General features: G+C 40.5%; 1 protein-coding gene across 2 annotated transcripts in view; it reads right to left on the bottom strand.

Moving 5' to 3' along the window:
- The window catches only part of trpm3 (transient receptor potential cation channel, subfamily M, member 3), a 167,095-nt gene that overhangs the window by 52,745 nt on the left and 94,205 nt on the right, over positions 1 to 20,145 (bottom strand). For both annotated transcript variants that reach the window (XM_073466053.1, XM_073466054.1), the window contains exons 6-8: positions 19,185 to 19,356; positions 4,779 to 4,953; positions 3,661 to 3,784 (exon numbers count right to left, since the gene is read on the bottom strand). In XM_073466053.1, coding sequence (XP_073322154.1) covers positions 3,661 to 3,784; positions 4,779 to 4,953; positions 19,185 to 19,356 — 471 coding nt within the window. The remainder of the gene's footprint in view (positions 1 to 3,660; positions 3,785 to 4,778; positions 4,954 to 19,184; positions 19,357 to 20,145) is intronic.

The following is a 20,145-nucleotide window of genomic DNA, read 5'->3' as shown; positions in this document are numbered from 1 at the left end:
TTGCTGCTGGACAAGTCTTTTTTTTTTAAATGATGAGGACTGATCTGAATGTTATCTTTAACAGAAAGACAGTTGATTGATTGAAGTACAGTCTGATGTACTGATTAATAATTGAGTACCCATTATTGATTCAACATTTTCAGCTTAAATCAGTCACTACAGTCACAGTGACAATGCTCGATTTCTTGAGATAGAGAATTAATTAGCTTGAGATCTGTGCAGCCATTTTGAATATTCATACAGGTAAACAGCAAACATGGAGGATAAAACTATAATCACATCCTGAGAGATTCGATTAGGCCTCATCATAAAAGTATCTCCACAGCACTGTGTCAGCGTTGCAAAAAGTTCTGGCTTTACCAATTCTCATTCTGGTATAAGGGAAAATATGCTCTGGCTGGCTGTTTGCATGTCTTTAAACAAATCGCAGCTGTCTTTGGCAGCACTTCACCCAGGATGCAGTGACAGCGCCCCTGCAAAAAAGTGTCAGGGGAGACTTGGTTTGCACGTGTGGAGTTGATGCCTGACATTGAAATGGCTAAATCCCAGCAAAAGAAAAAGTCACAGCTGCTCGCTTGTTCATGCTCGTGCTGTTGGCGAACAGGGTAGTGTGAGAGTGATTTGCCAATTTCAGCATGTAAACGGCTAGCTCGGAGGTTGTTGCTGTTTCAAGTATCGATGGCTATTTTGAAAACAGTACAAGCAGATAGCAGAAGGAAGGGGGAATAGGGGGCCAATGACATGCTTTATACCAATAGTCTACACCCCGTAAGTCAATCTGTCTCAAAAGGGATGCACTGCTCTTATAAAGTTGCCCTGCAGCATTGAAATGTTTGACATTTGAAAAGTGGTTCAGTCTGATTAGGGATCAAGAGAGCAACTTTAACACAGGCTGTATTAGAAAAAAAGAGGAAGCTCCCTCAGAGCAAAATGAAACAGGAGTCCAAACAGGATTTTTGAAGGACTCCTGCTCATTAATGACCTCACTATTAGGCCAAACTTTACATATTCTCTAACAAAATCAGTTAACCACAAAGGGAAATGTGTTCGGTCCACTTTAGGGTCTTGAGCCGAGCATGACAAGATTGTTTCTGGAACTCTCTTTTGCTCATTCGTATTTTCTCTTCCTCTTTCACGGTTACTACCCTCTAATCTCACACACATACACACTTGAATCTGTGGCTGATCGTGGAGTGTGATCAGGAGGGAACCCCTGTGATGCCTATCAGCCTGATAAACAGGAGAGGTGCCAGACAGCAGAGAGGTGAGACATCTATCTCTCTTTCTCCCACAAACATAATAAACTTTGGCTTTTTGAGATTCTCTGCGTGGTGCAAGGGCAATAATAACTGCAGTATGTGTTCAAAGAAAAAAGACTGTACAAGTAGGAGGATTGTGTCTACTCATAAGGGAGTATGCTTTCAAAGTTTCATGTCTGGGTAAATGTTTTATGGCATTGTTCAAGTTATAAGCCACAGATGACTTTTTATTTTCACATTCATACATACTACATGAAGCACAGCATCCTACCTCACTGGCAGTAAATGGATTATGAGAGAAATGCCTAATTGGCCAATAAAATGCAGAAATATTAATGTAAAGGTGAAGCAGGGTTGGGGAACTTTTATAATGCTGCGAAACACACTCTCAGTGCTCAGCTTCAGTATGTAGTATGAGTTAACAGTTTTGTAAGTTTGGAGAGAGGCAGCATCTGATTATCTGGCCTCTACAGCTGCTCCTGCTGAATGATTCACACCCCATTGTTCTGCTCTGGTGTATTGTGTTCAGAAGATCCATCAGTGTGAGCATCAGTCAGCCACTGGAACCCCACCGAGGATGCGATCAATCCACTTTCACGCTACACAACCATGACCAATGCTGGGCTGCCTGCAAATACAACGTGCACTATGTGTGTGCATGTTTCTGTATTTGTGTTTTGGGTGACTCGTTGTGTAACAATTGTCATAATAACTGACAAACAATGAAAACAATTAACCTACAGTATTTTTACAAACAGAGAAGACCATAGCGTCATTTCAAACGTTAAAGATGCACCAAACCAACATCATAGAACTAGCTGCGGTGAAGGCTGACTGTTGCGTCGTCTCATGTGGACTGTGTCTCGGCCAAAAAGCTGCATTTGAACACACCGCAAAGACTACAGCAGACCAACTACCTAGTATGTTCTGCGATTGCATGAGAGGAAATACCACAAGATAGCGGTAATCTGTATTATCTGTATTATCTATCTATCTATACTATTATTATCTGTACACCATTTGAAAAGGGAAACCAGAAGACTCAGGACTGTGTTGTTAGGATTAAATAGCGTTTTTTGACACCACTCTCGCTAATATTACTACTTTAAATCAAGAATATGTCTGATCAAATGTTGCAAATGGCACCAGTGAAAATGCGGAGGTGAAAAACAAGGAGTAAATATGCTAAATGGGTGAATTTTTTGGTTAGCGCCACCGGTTCTGCAATCTCAATCGTCCAAAAAGCAGCCAACAAGGGCCAACTAGTGCAAATGGAGCGCAACACACTGCAACGAGGCCACAGACACTCACCATCGGCCCCGACATTGGTGTCTCAAGGCCCAAACAGATGCTAAACCGTATTCTAGTTTAGCACTGTTACTCCAAAATTCATGATTAAATATGGCTTAGATGTTTATGCAACTAATTACAAATTTATTTTGGAAATGCCCCTAGCTGCCAGCAGTACCAACAGTCACTGATCTGGCAAGTATTCCCCTCCTTACAAAAGACATTGTACGCTATGTTCAAAGTGAGTTGAGGCGAGAGCATCCAAGTAATAAATAAGTCTGAGATGCTGCAGAGCTCAGATACTGTAAAAGCTGCTAGCTGTTTGTTTGCAGCATAGAGGATGTGCTACACTATTATCTTGTGAATGAGTGTAGGGTTGTGTGTGGGTGTTTGCATGTGCACTGCATGTACTGCTATGGCAAAGTCTTTGGATCGCAAGCAAGCACCGTGCCCCCTGCTACTGTGTTAAAATGTACCATGATAAACAAACATGCAATCATGGAAGACACACATCACCTCTACACAGACAGCATTTAACTGCATTAATAAGAGGTTGATGTGACTGACAGTGCTCCAAAGGGACTGAGACTGTCCCCTCGGGGAGAGGTGATGTCTGTGACAACCCCCAGTTGACAAGACGTTTTTCTTGAGTTAACCACTGCCAAAGGGGTAAAGACTCTCAAGGTGGAGGCCATTTGGTCCTGAACGTCATCTGAATACATTTACATCCACTTAACATTACACGCCATGCATAAAAGATGGGGTAATAATTGCTTCAATAAAAGTTTCATGATGAGCAAGCTTCATTTGACAAATCCATTTTGTTACTCCCTCACATATTTTTCATTTTTCTTCATACAGCAGAGACATCAAAACATAAGTGAAATGTGATATTGGTGTTATTAGTGGTTTAATGGTGTGTGCGTGTGTGAGAGAGAGAAAGTGTTTATGTGCATCCGTCTATGTAAGTCTTTTCTTCTTCAGTGTTTTGTGTAGATACTGCTCATATCTTTGCTTTCTCTGCTTCTGCAAATACACTCACACCTGGACAAATTTGTGCATGTGTGATACCTGGGACGTGTCCATGCACATGTGTTAAAGTGACACTCACCAGTTCCTTCTTCTTCATGCACTCCATGAGGATGATGAACAGATGTTGGGCCTGTGTGCGGCTGTAGGTGAAAGTCTTCTGGATGGTCACCAGCAACTGGTCTCTTAGAGACTCGTTAATTATGCTGCAGAGGCAAAGGAATAAAAAAAGAGAGACTCAGGAAGGGGGTCATATAGAGGTAAGGGGAAGAAAATGGTGAGGGGGAAGCAGGAAAATTTGATTTGTTTGTCAGTAAGTGAAAACAAGGTTGACTGTAGCTCTCAGCATTACTTTCTCTGAGTCCTTGGTGAGATGTGATTCTGTAGGTTTACAATAATCTGTAACTGGATATATGAGGCTGTAAAAACACCTCTGAACTCAATGTGTGACTCATGAGAAAACCCATAACCCAAAATGTTTGTTTTTTTATTAAAGCAATGCATCAGCACATTTCAGAAAAAGTTGCAGACTTGTATCACAAAAGATGCAGAATCCATCTAAATTTATAGGGCCATCACTTAGCTTGATTTTGGGGACATTTTCTGACAAAATAATGATGCAGGAGTGAGTGTAATATATGTTTCTAACTGTAGCCAGCCTCCTTTATGTGAGCTAATTGATGGCATTGAGGAAACACAGCTACTCTTGTAACTCAGTCTTGGATATTTATACAACTTAAGAAAAGCGTATATAACGTGTATTAAGTCTCTGAAGTTTGTTTTGATTTCCTTTATAACAATCATGGAGATAACTGATGTTGATTCAGGCATGTATGAATAAACTTTTTTTTTGCTTCTCTGTGTAACATACAGCAGTAACAGGTAATTAATATCTATTTTCCAAAACTGCCAGCACACAATTTTATCGTTCATCAGTGTGGATGCTCACATCACTATCTTTATAGCTATTGTTATAGTGATCATTCTTGGTGTGGACGGCCCTTTACACTGTTGCTGCTATGTACTGTACAATAAGCAAGACATTGTTTGCTTGTTATATTTGATAATGGGACTTAAACAAGAAAATATTTTCAGAATTTCTGTTTACAAACAATCTAAGGAAGACATTTTACACAGCATAACTGATTTTCCACACCGGATACAATTTTTATTAGTACATTAGCACATGTGAGCGCATACCCTCCCTCCTCGGAGTATTTGTGTCCGAAGGCCAAGATGTCTGACGCTCTTCCGCTGCCGTCACACACCACCACAGGGACAGGAGGTGTGTCCCTGAGGTACTCCAGCACAATTGAGATGACATTCGGGCCTCCTTCGACGATGAGAGCCACCACTGGCACACCCTGACCAATACCTGCACAAGAAAACAAGCGGGGAGCAGGAGACACACAGGGTGCAGTGTGATTGTAGAGAGGAAAACAGGGATGAACAACAGGGTTAGAAATGTGAAGAAGAAGGAGAGAAGCAAAGGATAGAAAAAACATAAGGAGGAGAGTCAAAAACTGGGCTTCATCACATCAACAAGACCTTTGAATTGATCTTTGAATCCAAATTTGTTATCAAGGTGCAGATGTGTCTCTTGACTGTACTGTCAAGACACTTAATGCTTTCTAATTATGGTAGAAAGGGTTTAAAAAAATGCCTGTACCAAAAATAACCAACCCACTTTGTGCTTTGTGCTCTGTTCCCCTGGCATTGACGTGTGTGTGTGTGTGTGCGCGTAAGAGAGAGAGAGAGAGAGAGAGAGAGGGAGCGATAGATAGAGAGAGAGAAAGATAGAGAGAGAGTGTGTTTCACTGATAAACCCCCTACTGTTCCACACAAAAAACTGGCTCCTTGCCTGCTAATCACAGGCTATTTAGGGAAATTATGCATATTAAGCAGGTGGGCTGCTTTGCACATGGCAAGTCTATGTACAGGAGAAGCTACTGTAGATATTAAAGTTATTGCCAAACTCTCAAAGGAATTTCGTGCCCTAATCTTGCTTGTGTTGCTCCTTTTTCCTCTTCTGGTTTCCTTTCTGTACTCTTTCTCATTATACCACTGAACATCACCTTTAAGACACCATGAACCCTACAAACCCAGGAGTCTCATTCTCTCTTACCCCCTGTGTTCTTTCCCTTTTTAGTGGTCTCAGTGCAATCCATTTTCTAAGCCCTTCCCTCATTCCGCCCTCTGTCTCACTTCCTGTCTCACTCTCTCCAGCTTTCCTTCCAATACAGCTGCTCCTTTCTCATCCTCTCCACACCATTCTGTTTTATGTGATTGTGTTTTCTGTCGGGTGTTTTGACTCTTCTAATTCAAAAGCTGTGTAACTGCCGGATCTTCCCCGCCCAGCACCCTCATCCTGGTCTGCATAATTCACGGAGGAAAGAGCGTAGTCTGTCTCTCAAACACGCAGGCCGTCGAGCACATACAGATAAGTGCTTACATACTCTATGCACAGACACACACACGCAACACAAGCACAAGTGCACATTGGGAAGCAAGCTTTGCCTCACATAGCCCCGTGCGGCCTTGCAACAGGGACAGTTACATAAGAAGAATATTTTCGGGGCCTCGCCTACTTCAAAGAGGTAAAACGTCACTGTGCCACAACACATCACACGACCATATATCAACAGAGCTGAATGTGAGAGAGAGAAGCAGAGTAATGACTTGCATTTTGAATCTGATTCTTCCTTTTCTGCTGAATGTGTGTTACCTGCGTGTGTGCATGTGTGTGTATACGAGCTTGCAGTTGGTGTTGGAATGATGGATATTGATGACGAGTGAGCTTTGGAGGCAGCGCGGCAGTATCTAAAGCAGATTATTGTTCAGATGAAACCCACTGAGGAGCAGATGAGGAGGGGAAAGCACAGCTGTGTCATGGCTAATTGGTAGAAGAAGATTCTGCCTGGGCGCACACATGCACACACATACACTCAAACAAATACAGATAGAGGCACTAACACATAACAAACCACAAATAAAATCAAATTCTCTTTTGCCTGACTAACTTTTAGGCTCACAGGCACATTTTATGCTTGACTTTTGACCTCAAATTCAAAGTTAGTTTTTCTAATTAACTGTATTTATTCCTGTGGGAACTTGGATGCATTAGACATGGATGAGGAAGCCAAACATGGCAGCCCATTTATTCTAATAACAGCTGTCAACCCAGAGCAGTTTGTCCTGTTTCCCACTGCGGGTGCCAAAAATGCACATGAATGGCACCAAAATAATATTACACTTTAAATTTGATTCTACCTAATGGTTATAATTGTGATAATCCAATTAGCAGTCTGTGTGTGGCGCCCATGAAAAGCTGTTTTTAGTTTTGCAGACATTTGTATTATACTGTACTGTGGCGACGGAACGTTTTTCTGGATACACGGACACGATGTGACCTGAATTTCGATTGGGGCCGCCACTGAAAAACTGCCTCACAGTCCAGTGATATTCCTGGAGGCTTGAGTGGGAATTGGAGCCCTAAACTTAGCAGCGTTAACGCTCTGCCAGCTGCTGATTCTCCTGAACTTGCAACTTTACGGTCTTTTTAAATTTAATCCTGTGATTGTTAGAAAGCTTAGAGTTCTTTGATTTATTTTGTCTGTGGAGGCGGATTTTGTGGTCTGAACTCTGCTTTTATATCAAATAAAACACAAAGTATTTGAACAAGTGCAGTTTAGTTATATGAGTCAGCCCTTTCAGAAGAATACCTATTGTTTCTAGATGGAAATGCTCATCTGTTATTACGTATTTACTGAAGACACAATCTTCAAAGTGCTAGACTGTTGTGCAGTCGACTATCGATATGCATCTGTGATTTATTCTCTTCATTTCTAACTTTATTTTCCATAGCTGTTTCTTTTTGTTTGCTAATCCAGAAGTGAGGTAGGAGGTACACTTTTTTGCTTATTTAACTACCTGTTATTGGAACCTTTTGAGTTCGTAAATACTTAAAACAGAAAAGAAATATTACTTTACAGCCTGGTGTTTAGTAAAGTTATAGGCTGTTATGACTACAGTTATTACTTGAATACTACCATCTGATTTTAGGTAATATAACAAATCTATATCTATTTAATATTAAAAATAAACTCTATGGATCAGTGGCCCCTCTCCTCTAATCAAAATAATTAGTGGGCTGTTGATTATGTGATTATGGACTATTGGGTGTATTTCTGCAGCAGTGCCACAATCAGTGCAATCAGTGCTCAGTGCTCAGACCTTGAAATCAACTTTGCCCCTGTGTTTGGTATTTTTATTCCCAGCACAAGTGGGAGGCAAGGCACAAACACATGGGATGTTCACTCAAATGAGGCAGAGCAAGGCGAGTTGATGATATTTTGGTGTAAATTGGATCTTTGACTAGCGCTACAAATATACGTCTCAGAACCACGTCAATGTGCTGCCACTTTGGTGATTTTGTTAAAGCTGCTGTAAGAGTAGTCATTATTTTCACTGACTTCCTGTCCGTTTTGCAGTTAGCAGTCCCCTTCCTCCTCTCTACGTCACCACACTTGCAAAGCTCCTTTCTTTTTATGTAGTCAGCTCAATTTGCCTCTTTCTTTTCTTCAAATGATTTCATCGCTTGACCTGTTTGGTGGTCCTGTCACCAGGACCACTGGAATTGGTAGTATTCCCTGTTCAGCCATTGCTCGTGTAGGAGGATCCTGCTCTCTGAGAGTTCTCTGTCCTGATAGGATAAAGTGGGCAGGCATAGCAGAACATTTATTTTCTTTTTTACTGCATGAGCAGGGGGATGAGAGACGTGTTACTGACCAAACACTCTAACAGTGATACTGCTGAGCTATTTAATACTTATCTTATATATTATAATACATCACTTTAGGCAGAACTAATTCCCCCGCAAGTAGTTGCTTTTAAGTTGGCATTAAAAATTATGTCGAAATTTCAAAAATCCGTCTGCATTTATTCATCACCACATCCCCCATTGTGCAGTACATGCCACCTTATCTTCTTGGGATGTTTCACATACACGAACCACAACAGCAGGTACATTTGGAGGCACCCACTCAGTCAGAGCACCCAAGACCTACCAATTTTACGGTCACTGTGCTCACAAAATTTCAAATAATCAATATTAAATCAATATGTATGTTGCTGAGTGCAAATGGCATTTATAAAATCAAATTATTTTTCTTTTCTAGTTATGTTTTTTTAATAAGATGTAACCTGTTTTTAATCATCAAAATAAAAACTATGATAAATATACTAATATATACAGTACAATGTAAACATACAGTATGTTCTGTGGGTACATGATTTCAGAAAATACATACTCTGCATAACACACCCTATACAATCTGTACTGTTTCTCTCAACACATTCAGTCTTTCTACCCCCTATTCTTCTATTGACTGTATCCATGCACCATTCACACACTCCAACGCATCAGATAAATCAGTCGTCAAACCCCTACTTTCTCTTTCTCTTCCTTGTCTCTCTGTGCCACATAGATTGTTTCAACCCAGTGCCCACATCTTATATCTCAGGAGGTACACTACCTTGAAAAAGTGTAAAAAAAGAAGAGGCAGAAGACAGGGGGAGCGGTGGTCGATGCCACTCCGTGGCCACAACTTTTTCTATAATTATCCAGCCTGGAAGACGAGGAAGTAGCGAGGAGCAGAAGGAATTAGGGAGGGAAAGAGGAGCGTGTAAGCGAGACACACATAACATGCTTAAATGGTCCTAATTAAGGATCGAGCAATGACTCATCCTCTGTGTGTGTGTGTGTCTCTATGTGCGTGGGTGTGTGCGAGTGTCTGCGAGTTTGTCCTTGTATGTGTCAAATTAGTATCAGCGTGACTGGAGGAGGTGTGCTACAGTATGTGGGTCGTTGTCTTCGCACCCCCCACACCACAAATAAAAAAATAAAAACACGCTCACACACACAACAGCATCAACTGAGCCACAACTAAAGCAGACAGGAAACATCAGATCCATGATGGCAACATGACTCGACAGGCTACAGAACAAAAGGTCAGGGGTGCGGTACATTAAAAGGGCAAAGCTTCGTCAAATTTTACTTTTCAGTGTTTTTTTTTTGTGACATCAAGAGGAATTAAGATTCAATCGAATGGTCTGTGCCACCTTTTCATCAGTAATTTGAGTTGAGTTGTGGTGCTACCAAGGCCGAATGAGCCAGAGAGAATCAAACATGAATGGTGTCTTTGAAAAAGAAAGGAGATTTTTAACTTTGAAATTGAGGTCAAAGGTATTTTATTCTATTGATTTCCGTGTTAATGGGTAAGTGTGTGTCATCCTTTTGTCAGTGCTGAGGATAAAACCATGGCAACGATGGTGCATGCAAATTCAGCAGCCAGTTGCCTATTTAGATTTACTTACTTTTAACTTTTAGAGACAGAAATTAATTCAACAGCATTGAAGAAAAAAGCGCAGGTTTTGGATTGAGCTCAACAGACTTTGGGACGACCACTGCCCACTGCACCTTTTGACCAGCCAGACCAGGATTGGGAGCCATGTGAGCCCAGCTTGGACTTAAGGCTGCTTCTGGCTAATATCTGGTGGAAAGAAAATGAAATGGACGAAATGGGCCAAGCAACGGGAAATCAGAGACTGAGACTGTCTCCACCACAACATCTCGGATCAAGCTGTAGCACTCGACCGGTGAAACTGTTTCCTGAACCAACAGCACAACTCAACTGCAGGAGTCAGTTTCAACTACATGGTTGATGCTTGGTACTCAAACACAGTCAAAGTGGATGGACAGAGTTTGTCAGTTGTTCAACTTTTAATGTGTAGAATAAAAAACATTATCATCACCATCTTGTGCTGCTGTTTATATTCACCCAGATGTAACATTGATTGTACCCAAACAACATTACACAAGTACACAACCTCATGGTGTCCTGACACACCACAAAACTGCTCAGGAAATGGCCCAGGGAACGTGACAAATAACTTGAGGCATTGCCCTGTCCTCCAAATATCCCAGATCCCTATCCAATCTAGCATCCGTGGGACATATTGGAACGAGTCTAATCCAAGGAGGGCACACTATTAATATTATGCGGCTCAGGTCTGTTAAAGCATGAACCAGAACCTCTGAGGATGTCCTGTTGTGTCTCATAACAGGACGCTGGCGGCAAAACCTTTGAGTCCTGTGGGTTGCAAGGTGAGGCCTGGATCTCACTTGTTTCAGCATGTCCCACTGATGCTTGATCAGACTGGGATCTGGAGTTCTTGTAAATGGTGGTGCGTGTCAATTGGAAACCACACGAATGCCAGGACTCAGGGTTTCCCAAATGAATATTGCATTGTGATAAAATGCTTAGTGTTACTCACTTCACCTGCCAGTGGTCTTAATGTTGTGGCTCATCAGAGTATAGTAATGTATATACAGTATGTACATTATGTTTGTGTGTTCAAGAATTGTTAAGCTGCATCAACTGAAGGCAAAGTATCAGACAACTATCAGATATCAATTGCTAAGTGTTAATGCATCCAAGAAGAAATTGAGAGGGACTCAACTCCAAATGTTCACATCACCCCGGGAGGTTGTTTAAAAAGCATTCTAGCAAGATTTTAAAAATGTGTAAATGGATTCATCTCTTCCAGACACATACACTAGATTTAGTCCTCCCAAGTGAACATGAGTTATCTGTCTGTGGACTCATAAGACCCATCACCTGAAAAACTGACAGCTAAAGTTACACTGAAATGAATTGTCACTCTTCCAGTCTCAACAACAGAAAAAAAGTGACTGCAGTGACTTCATCACAAATAGTCGTTCAGAGGGTTCAACAAGTTGTTGCAGAGCTTATCTGATCTCTGATCACTTTGACTATTGAATGAGCTCAATGGGTGACAGAGCTATATGAGACCTTGAAGCTGGCTAGCTAGTTATTGTTATAACATAACTGCTCGAGTGGAGAAAAAAAGTAAAGTACAGCTTCAGGTGCATTACCACCTACTTTTTTTAGACAAATTGTAATTACAGACTGTTTGTGCTGCAGCTGGCTTTTTAAAATAATAATACCAAAAATTAAATATTATAAATGTTGTTAATATTAAAATCTAGTTCACAACCTTTAATCTCTTTGTTAAATTTTGCAAAAACATTCTAGATTCAGCTCATTTAATAGCATCTAATGCACAGTATACTATGTGTATATATATATATATATATATATATATATATATATATATATATATATATATATATGTATTCTGCACTGCCTTTTAATGCATAATATCAAAAGTGAACACATCATCATGAGTTTGTAACACTTGCCTCAACAAAGACTTGGTAAAAAAAAAATACATTTACATGACAGGAAGTAACAGACTTGTTTGTTTTGCTGTTTAATCTTTCATTGTTTACTTGTGTGAGTCGTTTACAGGGCATTTCTGGCATTTCCCAACAGACATTTTCAGCAGTTCACACTACTGATCATGCACTCAAATTCTTTCCACACCACATAACATGTTGCCATCCATGCACTTCCTCAAACTGGTACCATACCTGGAGCAAGTCTTGTTTCCAAGCTCACCCACTACTGGCTCTTATCTCTCCACCACAGGGTTGAACACTCTGGCAGTTTGTGTTCATCATTTTGACATGTTTTTTGCATCCATTCGTGCATGAGCACACCTTAGCCCCATGACTTCCACTGTTGCCACATTGTCTTTGCAGGCCTATTCTTACGTGCCTGCAAATATTTATCTACTGATCTACCCCATAGTTTCAATTCAGCCCTACTGATTTAACCTGTTATTAATTCAGAATGACCAAAGAAAAACAAATATTTAATTTAAGTGACTCATAAGATTATCTCGAGACCTAAATGAAATTTTTCACAAATTTCAAGCTTAATATCTTCCTTCTGTTTGTGCTTCATTGAAAACAGTAGCATTCAGTGGAGGTTGACATTTCTAAGCCTGATTCAGAGTTTGAAACTGCAGCTGTGTGATATGTGTCAAAGAACAAGAGCCATCAAGTAATCCAGTTGGTCACACAGTTGGGCAGCACAAAAAAGGGGCACTATTATTAGCTACTGTATATCTGAAAAATCAAGAGTTTGTCCAGGCACTTATGGTGCTTGAAAGAATAGTATTACAACCCTCTTCACTTCCCATGTAGCAGGGTTTAACTGTAATCTCTTCTGTAAGGGCTGCCTCATGGTGGAGGTCACAATGTCACAGCTAATCTGCAACGCAAGGCCTTATGGCTTCTGGATTCAATTACCCCAGCTACTTCATCTTTTACCTATGCTGTGATTAATGAAACCACTGCTATAGGAGGTCTGTGAAGGTTACACAGTGGACATAGAGCTTAAACACCCATATGCCTGCACCAATGCACACATTCAATACACAAAGTATGTATGGTATGTGCCCATTTTATTTTTCTAAGTAATTTAGGGGAAATGGAAGAGGGCACACTCAAGGTGCCTCAGTCATACTCAAAGAATTTAACCTGACTTGCACAAATTACTTACAGCTTTTTCTCTTCTTTCTGCCTAGCATATGATTCCAATTTAAGATTTTCATGTGTGAACACACAAAAGGATGAATGAGTAAGCTGCAGGATTTTCATATTTTATCTTCTAACTGAAAGAGAAAATAAGAAAACACTCACGTATGAAGCCTTAAAATATTGCTTTCTCTTGCTGCCTTTTCACTTTGTCATCCTGCTTTTTCAGTGAAGACACCTCAAGGTAATATGTCGTCTCACTGCCTGGGTCCTCAGCTGCTTCACACATCCTTCGCTTTTTGTATTATTCTCTTCCCTCTCTGCTCACCCTCAATCCCTTTTCTCTGTCTTCATTTTCTCACTCTCCTCCCTTCCTCTTTTACTTGTCATATCTCTGAGACAGGTGTGTGATTAAAACACATTATGACCACTGCTGGAGACATGTCAAAAGAGCTGTGCAATGGTTGAGTGAGCTGTGCTGAATGGTGCCAATCATTTTTATTGATTTTCTCCATCTTTAGGTTTGACAATGTCTGCCAGCTTCAGGAGACAGTAAGGAGGAGTTATGTTATGCCATTGTAAGTGTGACCTTACAGACCATAAATAATAGTGTGCTGGGATAAGAAATATTTCTTTTACATCACCAAATTCATATATGATCATGCAATGTATGTTAATGATCCCTGGTTGTATGCTCTGTCCTTCTGTTTGCATGTGAAGCAATCTTTGCTGCCTAAGCTCATTCGTATTTGCATCTCAGTCCATGTTACATCAAGCTACACCACATCTGGTGACCACAAGTCACGAGAGAGCCATGCATGTACAGCAGGGCGCACTGCAGCATTTACTCTAGCGTGTGAATGTGTCAGCACCAACTGCCATATTTACAGCCCCCCAACCCCAGGCTCCTTTCTTAAGACATTTACTTTGTTTACCCCTGACCAGAAATGTCCCTTAGATATTTTTGTCCAAATGCCTCTAAAGAGGGTACAAAACTATAGGCGGCGACGCCTTCAGTAACATCAAATACGCAGTAGAGACCAGAGGACAAAGTATGCAGATGGAAAACACACATCTTCTCATCAAGGGGGTGTTAAGAGGTTTCGGGACTGCGCAGCTGTGCTCCACTGATGAGTTTTGACTGGCATCAATAGTGCTGATGTAACTTGCAATGTGCAAAAAGACCACAATTATCAAAATGTTGCCAGGTTTTTACAAAATGTTCATGACTCAGAAGATTTGTTCAGACATTGTTTGCAATATTAAATTTTTTTCTTGAGCCAAAACACCAATAAAAGTAATTATATAGAATCAATTCCCATACTGTATCTTAAAACTGTGTTATAATATTGTGGATCCAATTTGATTGCTTCAGCATTTCCGGCAGCCTCATGGTGATAGCCGTTGCATGGAAAATTGCACACAGACACAGTAGGATTAGCCACAGGATTGCCCAGACATCATAAAATACCACAGGGGGAGATTACGCATCTCTATCCACCACACTTCTTTCATGCAGTGTGCAGTGTGTGTGACTGTGTGTTGAGAGAAAAAAGAAAGAAAGAAAGATAAAAGAGCTTGTGGTTACATGTGGTCCACAGCCCACATGTTTGGCCATTCAAACTAAACTGCTCTTTCTCTCTTTACCTGCTTTGTCCTCCTTTCCTGACAGAACCTGAGGCTATACTTGGATCCCACAGGAGCCCTGCTGTGAGGAAAATTGATAAACTCCTCGATTGACCATGTACAGGTAATCAAATCAAGAAATGGTCCTTGTCTGCCAACCCTACAGCTATAAATGACGAAGTAAAGGATACATACGCGCGCACAAAAAAGTACAGTAAATCATACAGACACATACAGTAATCCCACACGGCGGCTTTACTTGAGAAACATTCATACAACAAGAAAATGTATATGTGGCCGGTTTGTGATAGTGTATTTATGTTACCTTCTTTTAGAGTGTCAAGGTATTTTTCCCATGTTTAGAAGCTTAAAAATCTTAATGGGCGTCAAATTTTGAAGCAATAAAGATTTAGTAATGAATATGTATAACTTTGATTGCTTTTCAACAACAACTCTTATTGGTTCCTTCTATTTTTTTCCTGTTAAGGGTTTTTTGGAGGTGTGTAAATTTGTTAAGTCCCTAAACGCAAATTTGTAATTTCTGACATTTGGAAGATAAATACAATTAACGTGAAATATTAATAAATGTGTGCATGTGCAGCTGCTGCATCAGCATTTTAATTGGTATATACCACATACAATTAAAATTATATTTAAGCACTTTTTAAGTCCAATTTGCCAAGGCCATACTCAACAGGTGGTTATAATCGGTGGGTGATTAACTTTTATGGTAATGTTAAGGTTTTGTAAATCTACCAATTAAAAGATTCTGAAATTTCTAACCTGGGCAACATTAAAAGCTAAATCCATCACATGTTCTTGATTTAATGTAAAACAGTGCCCAGACAAAAGAGGTTAACTTGCTTTGACTGTGGAAATAATGTTTGTAGAGCCAAATCACTTTATACTACATTAATACAGTTATTGGAGACAGGTTATAAAGTTGAAGCTGGCACACAATGTAACCTCAGACACAACTCAGGTTATTTGGCACTGTGATAACAGGACTACTGCCTCTCCCTAAATGTCAGCAAAACCAAGGAGCTTTTTATGTATTTTGCAAAGGAGCAGGGGAGGAACTACAGTACAACCCCCTCAAGATCGATTGGTCCACAGTGGAGAGGGTTAGGGTTAGGGAACCACTCCAGGTTCCTCAGGGTCCAGATCACAGAGAACCTGACAGTCTGTCCACACTAACATCTTGATTAAAAAGGCACAGCCATGCCTTTGATCACCTGCACCTCATGGCTGTCAGGACGGTGTAGCTTCAGGGAACATCATCGCCTGGAATGCAGCAGCACCCAGCAGGACTGCAACGCCCTGAAGAGAGTGGTACAGTCGGCTTAATGTACCATGGTACACCACGCAGTGCAGGACCAAGGTCGATAGATCATTAAGGATTCAAGTCATTCAAACTATGGCCTCTTTGAACTGTTGCAGTCAGGGAGGCACTACCACTGTTATGGGTGCCGGAAGAGAGAGGTGAGGAGCTGCTTCCCCCAGGCAATCTGATTCCTGGGTTAGGGTTAACCCATGGACACCACAAGTTTGTGTACAACCTGATGACTCATGTTATCCCAGCATGATTTGACAGTATCCTACAAATCATCTTGTGATGTCACAGATTGTTTGGCTTTCTCAGTCCTCAACTGCCCCCATAAATGTTCAGTGGGGCTGAGGTCAGGTGACTGTGGAGGAAAGTCCATGACAGTCAGGACTCCTTGGTGTTCTTTGGTCTTCAAGTAGTGCTTGCTAAGCTTTGAGGTGTGTCTGGGCTCATTATTCTGCTGCAGTTTGAGGCCAAGTCAAGTAATTGCTCGACTAAAGCTTTCTAAGGGGGCATTGCTGGGAAATCTAAATCACTTTTTAGAAACTGGATCAGTTGCATCCTAAGCACAGTCAACACCAGACCACCAGATGATTAATACATCAAGCTTATTTCCCCAAGAGTTACAAAAGAACTTCATCACAGATACAGAATTTGCTAAATACATAATGTAAGACTTCAAACAGCAAAATGACTGTCAAAATAAGGCTGTCTTGTTGTGGTCTCATCAGATGAGTAGCAGTTTCTAAACCCCTTCTCAGGAGGGGACACAAGGCCATTTGTTTGGGGGTAGGCAGTGTTGGCACTTGACTTGGATCCAGATATATGTTAAAGCTACTCAAATGATGGATAAATCAGGGACGGTACTGTACATTACCATTATTAGATGGTCAGATGCTTGTATGACGACTGGGCGTCCCTTTGCCTTCCCAGCCCCTTTTGTATGAGTCCAGGCATAGGATGACAAAGGGAAGTCCATAGGTCACATGACTGGATGATGAACAGGGAGGAAGTACATTTGCGTATCCTGTCAACCCCAGTTAGGTTTCTTAATTCCCTGAAGTCAAGGGATTAGGAGGAATACGGTAGTGGTTAGTATAAAAAAGCCCAATTTTATCCTCAGTGACGTTTAAAATACCCTCATAAAGTCCCTATCAGTGAACATCAGAGGTAGGGTCTGACAGTGAACATAAATAATGTCGCCAAAGGTAAGGTCTGAGTCATGATATTGCTCTTGACAGTGTAACCACATATCCATTTGGTGACATCTATTTCCTTACACCCTCAGTTTTTAAATAAGAATGGATGTTAAAATGTGTGCATTCATGTCACCCACACCCTGAGGAAATTTTTATAAAATGGCTTTATGTTGACAACAAAAGAGGGTAATAACAAATAGATAGCTGCAAACAACATTTCTCTGACTCAGGTTTGTTCCAAGCCCTGACACATTTTTAACAATGCTGTGAGAGGCAATTGAGAAATGCATTTAAAGGGTATCAGAGAGGTTTGTGAGTGCTTGTGTCTTTGTTTGTGTCTTTGTGTGAGAGAGAGAACAAGAGAATGAAAGAGAAAAGTAATGCATTTTGTATTTATGCAAATCAATTTGGTTTTGAGCAAAGGTATAATGTGTAAATTGAAAACGAAGAAATGCAATGTGACAAGGGCTCGACGGTGGATGAACACTCCACTCGCTGGCCAATACGAGCACATGCAGTCACAAACACATGAACATACACACAGGACAAAAACACCTATGCCTTCAGGCACACAAACAAGAAGTGAAATACACTCCAGCTGCCCTTGTATGAGCATAATGGGCTTTTGATGCAACACATTTTAAAATGAAGACATGGAGAGCTGCACAGGAATACAGAATAGAGCGAGATTCTGTTGAGTTTCAACAGCAGCTATAATCAGTGGTGGAATACGTATTCAGATCCTTTACTTAAGTAAAAAAAAAGCAATACCACACTGTGAAAATGCTCCACTTCAATTAAAAGTCAAGCATTCAAAACATTACTTAAGTAAAGTATCACAATATTATCAGCAAGTATCAAAAGCAATCATCCTTCACTGACCTTCAGATTTTCCAAAGGATGTGACTTTACACACGTTCTTGAGAGCCCTGTCTCTTCCACAGAGCCCCGTTACCTACTTTACAATATATACTGTTGTGTATTTTAATCTACAGCAATGCATCATATTCTATCAGATCATCATATGTTTGTAGTGTGGCTGTCTTGTGAGAACCACATACCTTGACAAAGTAAACTAACTAATCCAAGAAGACTTGAAATAGTTTATTTAGCTGGAGAAGAAAACAAATCCTTCAGATTATCAGAAAAAATTGGAATCCATATCCCCGAATTTGGAGATACATGGTTTTTATTCAGTAGGCAAGGTTATGAAAATTGTAATCTGAAAAGTAACTAGTAACTAAAGCTTTCATACAACTGTAGTTAAATGAAAAGAAAACTTGCCTCTGCGATGTAGTGAAGAAGTTTAAAGTTGCTTAAAATTAAAATACTCAAGTAAAGTACAAGTACCTCGAATTTGCACTTAAGTGTAGTACTTGAGTAAATGTACTAAGTTACAGTGTCAGTCAAACTACGCATAAATCACACAAAATTAGGCCGTCCTTACATTCTGTGATATTGACCCTGTGTGCTATGTTCCAACTGGTTTGTACAATCAAGTGTCAAATAAACATACAGCACGGCAGTAGAGTACACATGTGTGTATATGCAGGTACAGGGGTTGTGTGCTGGTCATAATGTCTGTGTTTGTTAGCTGGGTTGGCAGCTTTGTAAAGCAATTTATCAAGCAGGTTCGTTTGAGGAGTTCATCAAAGCTGTCAGGAAGCTTTAAAAGAAAAAATAAACCTCTCCTGACGGCAGGGACAGTTTCAAAGGTTCATTGAGTTATATCACAACTGACTAAAAATACACCGTCTGACAGCATGTGTTCAGTATAAAGCAGGTAAAGATAGTTTTAGTCTGGCCGCAGCTATAAAATAGAGTGTGAACTCAATTAACCCACAGTGGTGTCGTTAATAAAACAAGGATTACAGTTTCATTATGCTGTTATCACACGCTATGTCATTTAAAGACACCTCCTCTAATTTAGGGAAGATAGGTCAGCCTGGCAATACCCGTGACAATCAGATACAGTAAATTCCACTCACGCGTGTTGATCTTCTGCAGAGAGATGTGTTTCTCTAGCTGGCGTCGCAGTTTGACCTCAGCGCCGTACTTTCCCGTGGTGCCATTGTCTGCCAGGATGAAGTGGGAGTGGAGACTGTTTAGAACTGTCAGCTTGCTCATAGGGTTCGACATGGTCTGGTATGGACGCACCACCTAGCCAAGAGAAGATAACATTTGACAATTACACAAACATCCAAGGAGTCCACGTACTGTATAACAGAGGTATATGATGACTTGACAAAGGCTTGACAAAGACTTTGACTTGACAAAGGCTAGTAATGTAACTAGTAATGACTAGTAATGTAACCCGAGTATAGGCAACATGAATTGAATTTGGCAGTTATTACAGTATGATCTAACCTGAAAATCTCGAACTTGTGTTAACCACATACTTTGACTCTGGGATTTAACCAAAAACCAGTCCAAAAAACCCACTGACTTTGAGACAAGGGAGCCTGAAGTGCAAAAATACTCATTTACGGGTTTGTACGACTCACTTAGCACTCTATGTCCTCTGTGGTTTGAGAGGAAGCTTTCCAAAGTTTGAAAAATAATCCTGAGGATGTCATCAGGGATTATCTTGCCTTGTTTTTGGAGGTTAAACATTTTTTCAACAGAAACCCTGTTATAAACTGGAGCATAGAGATTGAATGGCATGAGCATTTACCATGTAGGGACTAATAAAGAGTTGCTATTAGTCACGTTATGGGAAATGCAGGATCCAGATTTTTCAGGGTTGACCCATACTAGAGACTAAATGTCTCAAAGCAGTATCTCTGCCTCTGATGCACTGATTTTGACAAATGTTTTCTTTTTTATTTTGAATCCGTGTCTTGTGAGTCATCCAACTTTATTGAAGTACAGTACTATATAACTGGAGTGTCTTTTAGGACATTTAACACATCATATAAGCATACCAATTTTGACAAGGTAAAGGGAAGA

The sequence above is a fragment of the Pagrus major genome, chromosome 5 (genome assembly GCF_040436345.1).
Source record: "Pagrus major chromosome 5, Pma_NU_1.0".
In the NCBI taxonomy this organism is placed as follows: Eukaryota; Metazoa; Chordata; class Actinopteri; order Spariformes; family Sparidae; genus Pagrus; species Pagrus major.
Note: the sequence above shows the minus strand (reverse complement) of the source record. Positions and strands in the feature narration are given on the sequence as shown.